General features: G+C 39.2%; 1 protein-coding gene across 1 annotated transcript; it reads right to left on the bottom strand.

Annotated features, from left to right (window-relative positions):
- Positions 1–5259: 5259 nt before the first annotated feature.
- Positions 5260–14648, bottom strand: LOC306647075 (olfactory receptor 7G2-like; the record flags this gene model as incomplete). Its single annotated transcript, XM_079116107.1, has 3 exons — positions 5260–5806; positions 12825–13229; positions 14593–14648. The coding sequence occupies 3 exons, from the start codon at positions 14646–14648 to the stop codon at positions 5260–5262; spliced, it is 1008 nt and encodes a 335-aa protein (XP_078972233.1).
- Positions 14649–17042: the final 2394 nt, after the last annotated feature.

Genomic DNA, 17042 nt, shown 5'->3' with positions numbered 1-17042 from the left:
GAAGACTGCAGAGGCTTCAGTGATGTGCTCTGTGGTTCTGAAGATGCTGAACCCCTTTACCTAGAGCCTGAGGAGCAGGGACATGAAGGAGGCCCTGAAGAAAGAAATTAATAGGTCAATGTGTTGGTGACTGCTGTCATAGATATAGCAGGTGTCTAGAATGCATCCAGGTGCCCACAGGGCTGTCCTCTGAACATATCCATATGTCTTCATGAGGAAACTTCTTTTTCTTGGAGGAATAATTTACTTCTTGGAGGAGATGTTAGATGTAAAGCATAGTTGCACAAGTGAATGGGGAATCTGGTGAGATGAAGGGTCATAAGTTTTCCACAAGCAACAAAACAGTCCTCTGTGAGCCTGAGAATGAAAACAATAGAAATTTCATAGAACAATCAAGAGAGTATACAGACTGCCCATCATTTGGGGAGTACAACGTTTGGTATGTATGGGATCAGCAATACATCTGTGTATATATATGATTGTAAAATAATTCTGAGCATTGTGCTCAGGTTATATGAAATATATTATATATAACATGTGTATGAAACATATTATATATAACATATGATGACATAATATATAATATATAAATATATTATAAATTCATATATTAAAATATTGAGATATTATGTAGGTAATATTACATAGTAATATATAGTATATATTTGTTCATAACATATGTTATATATATTATATGTACCATATATTACATATATAATGTATTGCTTATAATTCTATTAAGTTTAATTATGTATGATATAATTATGATAAAGTATACACTATATGAAAAGAGAGGGAGATAGATATGTAGGTATATAACATTTATTTATATTATCCATAAATATAAAATATTAGTATAAAGAGATATTATATAATTTAATGTATACATATATAATGTGTTTTATACATATATAAATATATTTATATATATATATATATGTACATATATACTCTGATCCGATATACATATTCTGTGTGATCCTAGTAATTTCAGATGTGTCATTTAAAAAAATCCTCTTTCTGATGTGATTATGAGAATCAAGTGAGAAAAATTGTGTGGCTGAGTCAGCTCAGCAGCATGGTTCATGCCCTGTAACATGAAGAATCAAATAAAATAAAGATTTCTGTCATTGCCAACCAGCCCCAACTCATTCCTCATTATATCCTCAAAAACACATTATTGCTGGGTTCATGATGGTGCACGCCTGTAATCCCAGGGACTCAGGAGGCTGAGACAGGGGATCAGAAGTTCAAAGCCAGCCTCAGCAACTTGGTGAGGCCCTATGCAACTTGGTTAGCCTCTGTATCAAAACAACAAGTACAACAGGACTGAGAGTGTGGCTCAGTGGTTCAGATCCCCTTGGTTCAATCTCCAGTAAAAAAAAAAAATTTTTTTTCATCGCACATTGATAACTATTGCTGTGATTTGCAATTCACTGTAATAACATTAATAGTAAAGTGAGGAAGTTTTCGCCTACTTCTGCTTTACTGAGGGGTGTTTGGGGATTTTGTTCATTTCAACCAGGTATGGATGTTGGATTAGTTTTTAAATTTTTTTGTAAATATGAAATACTTAAACATAGATTTGAAAAATATGTGAAGGATTTGTACGCTGTCAGTTTTAAAAACTGTTAGAGAAAATTAAAGAAAGTCTAAAAATATGGACACATATAATATATGCACAGATTTCAAGACTCAGTAATGTCAAAATGTCAAGTACCCCTAAATTGATATGTAGATTCAGTAAAATCCCAGTGAAAATCCCAGCAGGATTTTGGTAGAGATTTCATGTTGAAAGGATCATGGAAGACCTAGAAGAGCCAAAATAATTTTGAAAAAGTTGAAAGAGTAAAGTCAGAATTCATGCCACCTGAATCATGAATCTACACTAATTAAAGCAGCGTAATATTGGTGTAGATGCAGACAAGTAGATGAATGGGTCACCCACAAATGGACAGCTGAGTTTTATAAGAGATGCACCTTCAGACTGGTCTCCAGGTACATGCAGTGGACCAGGTCTTAAATCTCTGCTTTGATCAGTTTGGGGTTGCAACCTTGAGAAAGGTCATAACTTGAGCACAGTGGGTGTCTCCCCCTCATGATACCATCCCAGGAAGAGCTTACAGCCAAGTGCTGTCTGCCACCAGCACTCCTGCAAACTATGTGATAATTTATCCTCCAGACAGGAGATCCTGGTGACACCAGAGTGTCCACCACACACATGTCAGTTGTACTGCCAATTTCTTTCCTCATCGAGGGATGTCCCCTGGCATTAGGGTTTGCTTCAGTGAGGGCACTGTTAAATCAGAATCTAGAATACAGCATGGCTCCACTCACTGCCATTAACATTTGATGGACTGAATGAATAATTAAACAAATAAGTAAGTAGCTGCTAGGAAAATAAATCTGCCCATTGACACTAGAAACCCAATAGCACATCAGGTTGCCTCAAGACTGACATTTTGCTTTTGTCTCTACTCAAGTGATTCTCAGTCACTGGGGGCTGCTATAACAAAAACCAGAGGCTGGGTAGGTTGAACAATAGATGTTCTAATTCTGAGTCTCAGACTTCTGACTTTTGCATAGTCCAAAACTGAAGTGCTAGAACACTAGCAAGAGTCGGTCATCTTTATGGTTTTCACATGACTCTCTCTTCTCTGGGCAAAGAGAGGGAACCCTGGTATCTTTTCCTTACACAGAAGTGAATCCCATCCTGTAGCTCTATACACAAGACCTCATAAAAACCTAATTACCTCCACAATATCACCTCCTAAATCACCACATTTGTAGAAATTTGTAAACTATAATAAAAGCAGTTGAACTGGTGAAAGTCACCTTCATGATTGTAAATCAAAAGCTGTATAGGATGCATCAAAATGCACTCTACTGTCATGTGTAGCTAATTAAGACTAATAAAAAATGTTTTAAAAAGCTGTAGGGTTTATGACCACATCAAAGTTAGCTTTAGCCAACAGGTATTCTGCAATCATAAAGATGTGTTTCAGATTAGGGATAGGACATTAACACTATTCAGGAAAGAGAGGCCAGGAAAACATCAGCACATACATGAAGAGTTTCTTTATTGCTGATTTGGCATTGTGGTGATTGACTACCAAATGAAATGTGTGCTGAGTAGTAAAAATGAGTTTAGGTTCCTGCCTGAAATCAAAGACAAAAATAAATTTCTTGTGGTTTCACCTTCAGTTGCAAAAGGCAACACAAAAATGCTTTCTGGATGTAAGTAGTCTTTTCAAGATCAATACCTAGTGAGCAGAGACAAAGGGGATTTACTGACAAATTAAAACCCTGTTAAACCTAAGCATGGGTAGATACCTACGAATACTAAAACACAACTAAGTAATCCTTTTGCCATTCATACATAGGCTATGTATACTATATATAATTTGTAATAATATATATATAATATATAATTCTGTGTGATATTACATAAAGGACTATTTTGAATAAGATATTAAAAATGATAAGCAGAAGAATGGAAATATCATGTATCTCACAAGAAAGGAAAATAAATAGACCATAATATATAGAATAGCTCCCAATCTCATAATAAGAAAAAAACATAAATTGATTGAATGCTATTTTGGACCTACTAGATTATCAGGGTAAAGGACCACTTCAGGGAAGATGTGGAACACCAGAAATATCTAACAGTAGGGTACATAGGTTTAACCACTTAAAACTTTTTGGAACTAACCCAAGGTGAAAAGCTCCTCTTTTATAGCCAATAATTTTATTCCAAGGACAAACTTGTCTTTTAACTCCTTCAGAGGACATAGAGGTGACTGTTAAAATAGCTTTATTGTAGGAGAAAAAAATAATAGCAACCAGAATTTCATCAATGCCAGAAATGTCCCATATTTTAATGTCATTGCACATAACATGTAACTACAGAGCACTGAAAACAGAGAGAATCTGCTACACCCAAGACCATGACTGCTTCTGAAGCAAAATCACACTAACAAGAAGTCATCTTTTTCACTAATTAAACCTGAACTTCAATACTAGGACATATATTTAATAAGAGGGATGTCTAAAGAATTGATTTAAAAAATTCATCAGCCTGTAAGAAAACAACCAGTCTGTGGGGCACAGGTGATCAAACAATGGCATCAAGTGGGGACTCCACTCGCCCAACTTCACCTCTGGTCACAGTGCCCCCCTGTTTGCTGTGTCTCCTTTGCTTCTGTTATGAGGAAACACAGGATGACATTTACAGCACATCCACTGAATCAGGTAAATTATCCTACCCTGCAAATCCCCTTCTTCCAAACAAGTAACAGTCACCATTTATCCCATAAGTGAATTGCAAGTTAGCAGGATGGGATCTGGAGATATTTCAAGGACCAACATTCAGCCCACTTCAGAGGTACAATGTGGCTCATCCATGATCCACAACTTACTAGTTAAGCCACCCAGTAGCAGGGTCTCGGATTATTACCTCTGGCATTATGTCTGGATATGACGTTGCACATGCCATTATGGTCTGGGGACGGGAATGAAAATGGTGTTAGGATGAGGCCTCTTTGTGAGGAACTGAATGAAGCTCTACACTCTGCCCCAGTACATTCCCATACTTTGAAGATCTAAGAATGGAAGGTCACTCTATTGTTAGAGCTGTCATAAGCATAGGATTCTTTTCTTATTAGCACAGAGGTCATCTTCATTTAAGAGGTTCAACTACATCACAGTCATCTCAAACCACTGATATTATTTAATTCTGCCAGTTTCACAGAAAATGCAATGCATACGTTGATGCTATTTTGCCTCAAACAGATATGGATTAGTAGTACAGATCTAAGGAATTGCATCCTGGGTTATGAATTTGCACCCCTCTGTCTCACAGTGGTATCACCAGTGGAAGGCAACAATGATGACCCTGGTCAGGTGCTTGAAAGGTGGCTGTTCTGCAGGTATGACCACACTTGTCTTCTGTCTATTCTTTCCCTGTTCTCCTTAACTAATGTTCCAACTTCTGAGGGTGCAGTACAAAGAAATGTACTACAACTAGAACCCTTATTTTGGGCTCTGCTTCTGTGAAAGCCGAACAAAGAAATTGTGTTGGATAATGGAAAGCCTAAGTCAAATATCACAGAGCTAGATCAACTAAAAAGTAAGGTTTAAATCAAATTAAAATGCAAGTGGTCCTTGTGTGATCTCAACATTTTAGAAGAAGTAGTGACAAAAGAGCCAGGGATTTCAGATAAGCAGGAAACCTTAACTTACACAAAAGACCCCATATCATCGATGAGAAACTGTCCTTCCAAGGATTTTTCTCAAGGCCTCCTTCATGTCCTTGTTCCTCAGGCTGTAGATAAGGGGGTTCAGCATTTGAGGGACAACAGAGTACATCACTGAAGCCACAGCAGAATTTCTGGGGGAGTCAGTCACTGAAGAGCTAATGTACACTCCAAATCCTGTCCCATAGAACAAGGAGACCACAGACAGGTGAGACCCACAGGTGGAAAAGGCTTTAAGCTTTCCTTCTGATGAGGGCATTCTAAAGACAGAGGACACAATGTGAACATAAGAGAAAATGATCCCAGAGAGAGGAACACCAGCAAATATGCAAACTGCAACATATATCAAGATGTTGTCAATGAGGGTATCAGAACAGGACAGTTTGATAATCTGTGCAAGTTCACAGAAGAAGTGGGGGATCTCCAGATTTGTGCAGAAGGACAGACGCAATGCCATCAGACTGTGCAGCAGGCCATCTACAATGCTAACCAACAATGAAAACAGTGTCAGCAGTCCACACAGGCAGGGATTCATGATGTCTATGTACCTGAGTGGATGGCAGATGGCCACATAGCGGTCATAGGCCATCACTGCAAGGAGACAATTTTCCAAGCCACCAAAAACCAAGACAAAGCAGACCTGGGTGAGGCAGCCTGTGTAGGTGATGCTCTGACTCTGTGTTAGGATGTTCACCAGCATCTTTGGGATTGTGCTTGTGCTTAAACAGACATCAGTGAAGGACAGGTTGGAGAGGAAGAAGTACATGGGTTTGTGGAGGTGGGAATCAGAGCTGACGGCCAGGATGATGATCAGGTTCCCCAGAATGGTAACCAGGTACACAGACAGGAAGAGGCTGAAGATGAGGAGCTGAAGTGCTGGGTCATTTGTGAGTCCCAGAAGATGGAATTCTGAAACAGCTGTCTCATTTCTAGCTTCCATGATGTTGATAAACCTGTTGCCGATGATGTGGAGTAATTACATAGGTGCGCATAAGCAGTACATTATGGGAATATGTTTGAACACCACTTCTGTAGCCACATTGGTCTCTGGACATTAGCATCTAGAACTGTGAGATAATCAATTCTGTTGCTAAGCCACCAGTTTGTGGTATTTGGTTATGGTATTCTTGCCAACTAATACACCCAACACCAACATAAGAATGTGAGGAAATATCGAAGTGCTTTGTAACAGTCATCACTTTTGAGAAAGGGAAGATTTCTGCTCTGAATGAAAGGGGACATATCCCACTGCACAGTATGACTTCAAGCAAGTAGAAATGAGAATGTGTCAGGGGGTGACAGTCAGTTGATATGAAAGGCACAGGGCTTGTTTCTCATCATCTTAGGCAATGCTTTCTCTCTGCCTCCCCAAGAAGAATTTCTCAAAACACATCCTCCCTCATTTCTAGAGCGTTAACTGGGGGCTTTAGGTCTCCCTTCTGACTTCAGGAGGAGTGATACTTCACATCTTACCTGAATACTGAAGATGGAAAGTCTCTTTCAGGCAGTGCAAACAGACTACATAGATAAAGGGGATCTTGGTCAGGGAGGTCATGTCTGGGAGGAGGCTCGGGTGCTGCTTCCTGAGCAGGGCAGGGCTGTGGAGTGAGGTCAGATGCTGAATCCTGATGCTGTTTCCCTGGGGTGTCGATAACAAAGGCCCTCATTAGAGCAGCTTTTTCACCGTTACTCTCATCCCAGGAGAGCAAGTCCTTAAAGACCAAGACTGTGGATGGGGGGAGTTCAGTACAGCTGATTTCCTGACCCTGGAGGCCAGTTGTCCACCATTCAGCTCTCCCCACTCTTCCTACTCCTCTCCACTTCCCAGACCTTGCACATGTCATGCTTCCACCTCGATAGGAAATCCCAGTGTCCCTGTGAACACTAAGACACTTTTATCCATTTAAATACATCTTGAATCCTGGTTCCTGTTTGAGGTCTGAGAATATGTGCCATATCTGTGGGTGTAAATAGTGTCATTTTAAATGTTGTCTACACAGTGAAATGATTCTGACCTGACTTTCCCACCTACCTCCACGAATATGCTGCAGTGAATCTCATCGTCGTGTAATCCACAAAACACTAACTACACAAGTTTTTAAAAACTGAAAGTAAGAAGCACAGAGAAAGGTTGAGTAGAGGGAAGGAAACAGGGTAGGAGAACAAGGGGAGGGATTAGGGATATGCTGGAGACTGGATTGCAGCTAATTTTACCCCACATCTTCATCATTATGCCAAAATGAATCCCATGCTCTGTTTAACCAAAAAGAATCACAAAATTGCGTGTGGTGGTGGTGAGAGAAGAGTGGAGGAACTTTAGATTAAGTAGAGAGAAATGAGAGGGAGGAGGGATGGGGTATGAAAGATGGTGGAATGAGACAGGCATCTTTACCCTATGTACATGTAGGATTACACAAATGGTATGAATTACAGCATGCACAGTCATAAAACTGGAAAGTTGTTCCCCATTTGTGTACAATGGATCAAAATGCATTCTGTAAAAGCAACAAGAACAAAATAATAAAAGATTTCAAAGGTTGACCTCTTACAGTACTTAGCATCTATATACAAATTTTGGCCCTTGATTTTGCTTTATTTTATTTTATTCTCTTATTGGTTCATGCCTTGCTCTTCAAGTTGTTATTACAAACCACAAAAAGGTAAAATAAAAAATACAAAACAAAAATAAATAAATAAAAAGAACCAATAAAACAGTAAAATCTTAGCTAACTATTATATAAAAGCAAATACACATAGTCTTAACTATAGTGGATGTAGACAAAACCTTAATTTTTATTCTTTATGCTTAGCACAGAGGAGTTCAATTTATTTTCTATGATCACTGCTGAAAGCCAAAACTAGACAGGACCATGACACCTGGTTCAGAATATGAAAATATATCCTCCAATTTTGTCACAATAGTTTCCATAGTTTTCTTCACAAAAAGAGACTGTGAGATGAAATTATGTTTCCTCAGGTTTAATAAAGAGAGGTGATAACTTAGTACCAAATCATCAAAAGGCAGTCAGGTCTGATGTCCATGCGCTCAGCATATGTGGTAGGAATTTAACCATCACTTTCTGAGCAGAGGTGGTGTTCCACAGAAGTGTTTGTTTTAAAAGCTTTTACTTTACAGCTTCAATATCTTCATGTGTTCTCAAAACATTTTACCCCATGTTTACCCATTCTGTATGCATTTGGAATTTTCAAGGTTATTATTTGAGATTTGGGGGAAGGTGGCATCCTTCTTCACCATTTTAACCTCACTAAACATAGATAAATTGTGCAGATATCACTGTGCTAATAAATGGCCAGTCTTCCCATGAACCACAAAGATAACAGTTAATGTAAAAAAAATAAGTTAAAGTTTTCCAGATACTATCAAAGAACTCAGAGAATGCACGTTAAATGGGTAGGAGCCAAGGAACTCTGGATTTATTCCCATAAAGAAGAAAGGAGGTTCTATTTCCTGGTGATGAGGATGAAATGCCCAGGAGAAGATGCATTGATAAAGACAGAGCTAGAGCTTCTTTATCTGAGAAATATGGATGAACTTGAGAGTTAAACAGAGCCTAGACCCAGGTCTGTGTGCTTGGAGCCCATCAAAGTGTCAGAAAATCCTACAAGAATCTAACCACGTTCACCATCCACTGGGCAGATGGATCTGTGACAGTGTCCACATTGTTGAGCAGCAGAAGTCGATGGAGTGAACAGGGGTGGAGACCTTACCAGTGACTGGTAAGGGGCACCATAAACCTACAGATTACAAATGTTGCTACAGCCTCATTGGCTGGACCTCAGTAAAACATGGGTTGAAATGATCTGGAGGCAGTCGTTTTAGAGACTTTCTTAAGGAGGTCTGCTGTAAAGCAAGAGGAGAATACGTTTACTGTATGCTTTTCTTTCTTAAACCTTTTTCATTGTGTTTATATCGAATGGGATTAGTAGGTGCGTGTACCACAATTGGGTCAGTCTTGTTCCCTCTCCCTCCCTCCTCATTCTCCCTGATCCATTTGCTCTACCTCAGGATATCACGCCTATTCTTCTTATTTTCCTTAGTGCCTTAAAAGTTTATGTGAAAATGGGGTTCATTGTGTACATAGATACATGGAAAGATAAAAACTAGTAGATTTCATTCCCAGTGCCTTCCCAAGCCATCCTCTCCTCCATCCCTCTCCATTCCTTCTTCTACTCTATTGGGCACTCTTACATTTTCAAGAAATCCTTTTATCCCCCCCTTTCTTTCCCCTAACTCCTACATATGAGAGAAAACATGAGACCCTTGATTTTCAGAGTCTGATTTTTATTACTCAGTACGACATTACTTAGTTCCATCCATTTATATACCATATACTTTCAGCAAATTATATACTTTCATTATCTTTGTTTTTCTAAAAGAAATTCCTGAAATTTGTCATCATGATATCATACTTTGGAGTTGACTCTTTGCCATCATGTGAGGTGACCTATGATACTACTGGATTGGCCACACTGAAGTCAGTAATAATCCATCACTGGAATCCTGATATCTTCCTGAACAGAGCATCAAAGATGTGCCTCAGCTTTCAAGGTCTCTGGCTCTCTGAACACATCCTTAGTATACAGCATGTAGAAGCATCAAAATAGACCTAGAGTAGTGTCCTCAAAACAGTAGTGTTATGAGTTCTATTTTCATGAGTCATTGCTTTCTAATTTTATTTATTTTTTAATTATTTTTATTTGTTCTAATTATTTATGTGTGATAGGACAATACATTTGTGCATTTTGATAGATCATACATAAATGGAGTATAATATCTCATTTTTCTGATGGTACATATTGTTGGATCACATCGGTCATACAGTCATATATGTACATGAGGTAAAAAGATCTATTTCACTCTACTATCTTTTCTATCCCCATACTCCTTCCTCTCCGTTCACTCCCCTCTACCTTATCTAAAGTAACTCTATTTTTCCCTAGCCCACACTCCTTATTGAGAGTTAGGATCCACATATCAGAGAAAACATTCTGCTTTTAGTTTTTGGGTTTGACTTATTTCACTTTGCATGATATTTTCCAACTCCATCTATTTAGCACATTACTTTTAATTATCCCATCAGAATGAATCATTATTTCTTGTGATATATTGCACACAATTTCTTTCTCAAATCACAGGAGAGAAAGAATATAATATGTAGGGATTTGAAAAACCTTAAGAAAAAAGTAAACACGTGTGTTTGCATACTGAGCTGAATTTTAGGATAATAAAGACACACTGTCCCAAGACAAGTATCTAGACTACTGCTGAGGTTGGAAGAACAAGAAGAGAGGATTTCAGAGACAGAATGAAAAAGTATGCATGGACACATCCGCAGGTATAAAGGTTGAGGGAATTCAAAGTGTGAATCCAATTTCATATCACGGAAATCATTTGTTGAGAGTGAAATGATTGCAACGTATGAGAGTCATTAGGATAGTAATTGGAGGCATGAGACACCTCAGTTCCTTACTTTTCCTAACTTGGTGTTGGCCGATCTCTCATTCTGAGATACCATGAGAATGTCAGCATGTCCCTCCCATCTTTCTGCTCACATCCATATAACTAACAAGACCACTCACATATGGACGTGCTTCCTTCTGTACTAGGTTCTGCCTCCCTTCAATAGGTATCTTTAGAGTCACAAATTAAATCTAGTCAAAAAGAAGACATGTACCCCTATGGATATATATTTTTGGATATACCTCTATATACATATAAAAACAAATGGCAATACATAGACTGTATAATAAAACAAAACCATGTAATCCAATGAAAATCTCAGTATTGCAGAGGAAATAATCAGACACTGGCAATCAGTACACTGTGCATCTCTAGGGTTACAGTGCCTCTCACTTGTCTCTGTGTCTTCTCCCCTTTGTATATCTTATAAGGAAACATGAGTTTACATTTAGGGTCCACTAAGACATTCCAGGAAAATTTCCTGTTCTGAAAATCACTTTCACCCTTCACCATAGTGGTGTTATTCACCCACTTGTCATATTAAATAAGCAAAAGTGAGTGGGACCAAATTTGGTCTTATTGGGAGGGCCACTATCCACTCCACCATAGAAATGTAGTCTAGTTCATGCGTGGAAATATAAAATGTCAGCACAAGTGGAAGGAATCTCAGTTTTCTGCCTCTGACATCATGTCCAAATATGACACTGAATTTGTTACTATACTGGGGGAACTCAAGGAACTCCTGGGTGAATTCAGGAGGGCTGAATGAAGCCCTGCTCTCTGTCTCTGTTTCTGTCTCTATTCAGACATCCTTGATATACAAGTTAACTCTATTGTTTCAGCCTATAAATGTAGAGTCTCTTCTCCTTATTAGACGGAAGACCACTTCCTTGCTGAGTTTGAACTATCTCACCACCATCTCAAACCACTGATATTATGAAATTATGCCACATTATAGATATTAAAATGGGGTAAGTTAAAAGCTATTACTATTGAGATAGACTTTCTATTAGGTAGATTGGAGTGAAGGGAAGGGGTGTAGGGGAAGGAATGATAGTAGAGAGAACCAGACAGTATTGCCTCATGTACATATATGACTGCAAGACTGATGTGATCCTACAATATGTATAATCAGAAAAATATGAGATTATACTCCATTTATGTATGATCTATCAAAATGTATAAATACATTCTACAGTCTTAGATAACTAACTAGAACAAATAATATTTATGATTACACAAATGGTATGAATCTACGTTGTGTAAAACCATAGAAACAAAAAGAAGTACCCCATGTGTGTACAATGAATCAAAATACAGTCTGTAAAAAGTTTAAAAATAAATAAGTAATTAAAAGATTCTTTTAAAAATTACAGAGCTAGACATAAAGCAAAGTCAGGTTTCAATTCAAAGCTAAAATACACCTACTCAATGTGTTATTATTTAGAAGAATGTAGTGATAGAAAACTTAGGCATTCTTGCTCAATAGGAAATCTAGCTCTTTGACTTTCTCTGAAAGTCCAAAGCAAAGAACACTTCATGGAGAAAATGCTATCCTACCAATGAGCTTCCTCAAGGCCTCCTTCATGTCCCTGTTCCTCAGGCTGTAGATAAATGGGTTCAGCATCTGAGTGACCACAGAGTACATCACTGAAGCCACTGCAGTCTTCCTGGGGGAGTCAACAACGGCAGAGCTAATGTACACCCCAAAACCAGTTCCATAAAACAAGAAGACAACAGACAGATGGGATCCACAGGTGGAAAAGGCTTTATGCTTTCCTTCTGATGGAGGCATTCTCAAGACAGAGGACACAATGTGAATGTAAGAGAAAATGATCCCAGAAAGAGGAAAACCAGCAAATACACATGCTGCAACAAATACCAGGATATTATTAATAAGGGTGTCAGAACAGGCCAGCTTAATGACCTCAGCTAGTTCACAGAAGAAGTGGGGGATCTCCAGGTTTCTGCAGAAGGACAGACGCCGTACCAACAGAGTGTGGAGGAAGGCATCCATAGTGCTGATGAGCAGAGAGGATTGAAGAAGAGAGACATAGAGGCGGGGATTCATGATGGCTGTATACCTCAACGGGTGACAAATGGCCACATAGCGGTCAAAGGCCATCCCTGCAAGGAGAAAATTTTCCAAAATAGTAAAAACCAGGACAAAGCAGACCTGAGAGAGGCAACCTGTGTAAGATATGCTTTGATCCTGTGATTGGATGTTCACCAGCATCTTGGGGACTGTGGTGGTGCTTAAACAGATGTCATTGAAGGAGAGATTGGAGAGGAAGAAGTACATGGGGGTGTGGAGGTGGGAGTCAGAGTAGATGGCCAGGATGATGAGCAGGTTTCCCAGGATGGTGACCAGGTACATGGACAGGAACACGCTGAAGATGAGGGGCTGCAGTGCTGGGTTATCCGTCAGTCCCAGGAGAAGGAATTCTGAATGAGTTGTTTGGTTTCCATATTTCATGATGTTGATGAATCTGATGGAAAAGAAGTAGCAAAAAGATGAGAAAATATTAGACCATCAACATCTATGTAATGTGGAATGTGTGAGAGAAACACTGCAGTGGACATCCTGGTCTCTGAGAATTACCCCTCTATACATTGGGAAAATAATTCTTCTTTAAAGTTATCCAGTTGGGGAACTTGAATATATTAGCCCTTTCAACTAGTCCACTCATAAAACTTCCTGACCAACACCAGCACAAGAATATAAGTAAATGTCTGAATCCTTTGCAATAATCCTTATTTTTGACAAGGGGTAGACTTCTGCTGTGGAGGATGTAAGATCTGTCTTTATGGAAAGTATGAGACTGGAGGAATAGGATCTGTATAAGTATCAGTCTTAATGTATATGGCAGGATGTTAAGAGGATGACAGACAGTTGACAAGAGTGGCATGGGGTACAGGTTTCTCAAAATCTTATGCATGTGTTCTCCTCACTGCTTCCCTAGTATAAAATTTTTAAAAAAATCTATCCTCATTTCCAAAGTACTTTCTGAGAGGCCTTGCATTCTCTGACTGATTTCAAGAAGAATAATGTTGAGTATCTTACCTGAATACTGAACACATAAAGTGTGTCCTCAACAAATGGAGGCAGCCTGAATGAGCCAATGGAACCCTGGTCAGGAAAGCTCATCTCTGGGAGGAACCTCAGGTGCTGCTTCCTGGTTGGGTGGGACTTTTGACTGTGGTGCTCACAGGCTGATTCCTGCAGTCTCTGTATCCCTGGAGCTCAATATCCAAAGTTCCTCATTAAATCAGCTATTTTACTATCATTTTAATCCCAAGAGTATATATCATTAAAGACCAAGACCATGGAGGCATGCCTCTTTCTTCTAAGCACCAACGAATTGTTGCTATTCTCAATTTTATAATCCTATGATTTTCATGTTTTCTCCCACTGTTATGTTTTTCCTTTTAATTATATGCCACCTACAACCTCAGGGAATGTACTTTCATAATGATGAGACAGGGTTAAATGATTCTATTGTTGTATTTCTGCTTGCTTGACAGTTTAAAATAATTCTGAAAGAAAAAAGCCATGCCTTTTTATTAACTTTTCAAAATTTGGCACAACATGTAAGAGTGGTAATAATGAACAAAAAAAATAAGATGAATAGGTTTGTACTGAGAAGAAAATGAGGGAGAAAAAGGATGAAAAGAGATAAGCAAAGAGAAGGATTTAAAGGTTCACTTGAATTCACAATATAGATGAACTAGGGTTTGTAAAGCATCAATTCCCCAACTTTAGCATGATGTGTAAGAGAGGTTAAATCACAGATTTTTGATACTCATCTCTGGAAATTATTATCAGTAAATGGAGTAGGTTACACCCATTACGTGTCCCAGGTGATGCTGCTACTGCTATGAGCTAGTTTCATGGACTTTATTGTCATTTTGCCCACATATGCTTTAGATTCATTAGTAGCATAGAACCCAGAAATCAAAAAGCTGTTTCAGAATTCCTTCTTACAGAACTGGAAAAATATCTAGAAATGTAGCTTCTCCTCTTCACTCTTTTCCTATTCATGGATGTAGTGGCTGCCTTGGGAAGCCTGTTCATCATCCTGGTTGTAAGTTCTGATTCTCATCTCGAAACCTCCATGCTACCTCTTCTTTACTGAAATATGCTTAAACACATGCAAAATATCAAGGATGCTGGTGAACATCCAAGCACACTCAGAATATCACCTACCCAGGTTGTCTCATTCAGATTTTCCTTGTTCCAGTTTCTCCTGTCATGGTAAACCGTCTCATCCCAGCAATGGCCCATGACCAATATAAGGTCATATGTTGCTCACTACTGTGTATGTTCATAGCGAACTTCTCACTCTCTATAAAAATGCCTTGGTCTCTGACTCTTAGCTTCTTGGATCCCATGCTGCTCTGTCTGATGGTACTGTGCCTGTCCCTCTGAACAGACCTGGAGATCCTCCACTTCTGTGAACTTTCACAGGTCTTTACATTTGAGTGTTATGATACCCTGAGCAGTAACATTTTGTTCTGTTTTTTTTTTCTTTTCAGCTTGTCATATTGAATGGTATCTCCCATCCTGAATCTTTGTCTTATGTACTCAAATTGTCCATTCTCTTTTGACATAAGCTAGTAGAATATACAAAGCTTTTACTACCTGTTGGGGGCTATGCCATGCGGACTATGCCAAGATGGTGACTGGCAGCCAGCCAGAAGTTGTTTTGATCACATCAGCAGTGAAGAGGTTGATTAATATAACCACACCCAGGTAATTTATCATTGACCGTATTCAATTAAGTCAACACACACAACGTGTGCACAGGTGTTCCCGAGTGCTCCTGCTTGGGCCTGCCCATTTCGACATTTGCCATTTTGATAGGGCAGCTGGCACCTCGCCTGATCTCAACTGGCATGGCCCCGCCCTCCACCTCCTGGAGGGAATATAAACAGGCAGTAGGCAGAAGGCAAGAAGAAGCAGCTAGTAGAGAGAAGAAGCAGCTCAGATCACAGTAAGCGGGATGCACTACTAAGAAGCACCTCAGATAGATAACACCTAGTTCACAGGATGTGGGGCCTACCTCTAAGAAGAAGCAGCAGAACTCTAACAAGAAATAGATCTCTGATAAGTGTAGAAGCCTGTCTTTCTCTAAACCTTCCTCTAGAAGCAAAGCCTATCTCTCAAAGCTTCTCTTCCTCTAAAAGCAAGTAAGCCTCTCTTCCTCTATAAACTAATGAACAGGCGAGAAAGCAGCTCAATAAAGAGAAAGATAATAGAAGGAGCTCAGTTTCCAGGCCACCTCCGATAAATACCCACACAATTGTTGCTGCAGGCAGTAACCAATATCCGTGGGATTGTTACCGCGGGTGGCAACAAATTGTGGCCCGTACGGGGACAGGGAAAGCCACAACAACCATATGGGGAATAGGGAAATCGGCAACAACCGTACATGGAACAGAGAAATCGGCAACAACCTTACGGGGAAAAAGGAAATCAGAATGGTGGGGAAAGTAAACTGAGGAACCTTACAGGAATAGGGCAAGGGAAAATTCAAAGTTCACCTCCAGGAATAGGTATGGCAGGGAAGGTAAGAACCTCACAGGAGTCTCTGGCCAGAGCAGTTTAAGGGCGAGAGATAATAGGAAAGGTCACAAAGGATACAACAGTGAAGAGCAGAAATGTGTGTATTTTGTGTTGTTTGTGTATTTGTCAAATTCAATTTAATGGGAGGCTGTCCTGAAAGACAGCAAAAAAGGCTTAATGGAAGGCTCCCCTAGTGAGGGAATGTAACAGAAGGCTGTCCTGAGCGACAGCAAAAGGACTTCCTATAGTAAATGAATAAATTTCTCTGGAATGTGTGTATTTTGTATTGTTTGTGTGCTTTTACTACTGTTAGTGAGGCCTTTGTACAGTAAAAGATGGGTTCAGAAATATCACGAAATCAGTCTGAAAGGATAATTCAAAAGGTAGGTGTGAAAAATATATTAAAAGAAGGAGAAGAAGTGCTGGAAGAGATTAAAGAGGAGGTTAGCTGGGGTAGCCAAAAACAGGAAAGTTCTGAGGAGGAAGGAAATGCTGGTGAAGAACCAGAAAATATGCGAGTTACAGAAAAGAACTCTTAGAGAGAACAAAGTGAGGAAGAATTGAGTGGTAGTGAAAAAGGTAGGAGAAAGCTAGATCTAATATAAAGAACCCCAAAATTCGAGGAACCTTTCCGTATTTGAGGAACAAAATAGGGATACCATCAACCATTAGAAAAACTTTAAAGAGGCAGTTATGACTGATTGGAAACAGCTATGCAGAGCAGTGTTATCTGGAG

This window comes from Sciurus vulgaris (genome assembly GCF_902686455.1).
Source record: "Sciurus vulgaris genome assembly, chromosome: 16".
Classification (NCBI taxonomy): Eukaryota; Metazoa; Chordata; class Mammalia; order Rodentia; family Sciuridae; genus Sciurus; species Sciurus vulgaris.
This window is presented reverse-complemented; position numbering and strand designations above follow the sequence as displayed.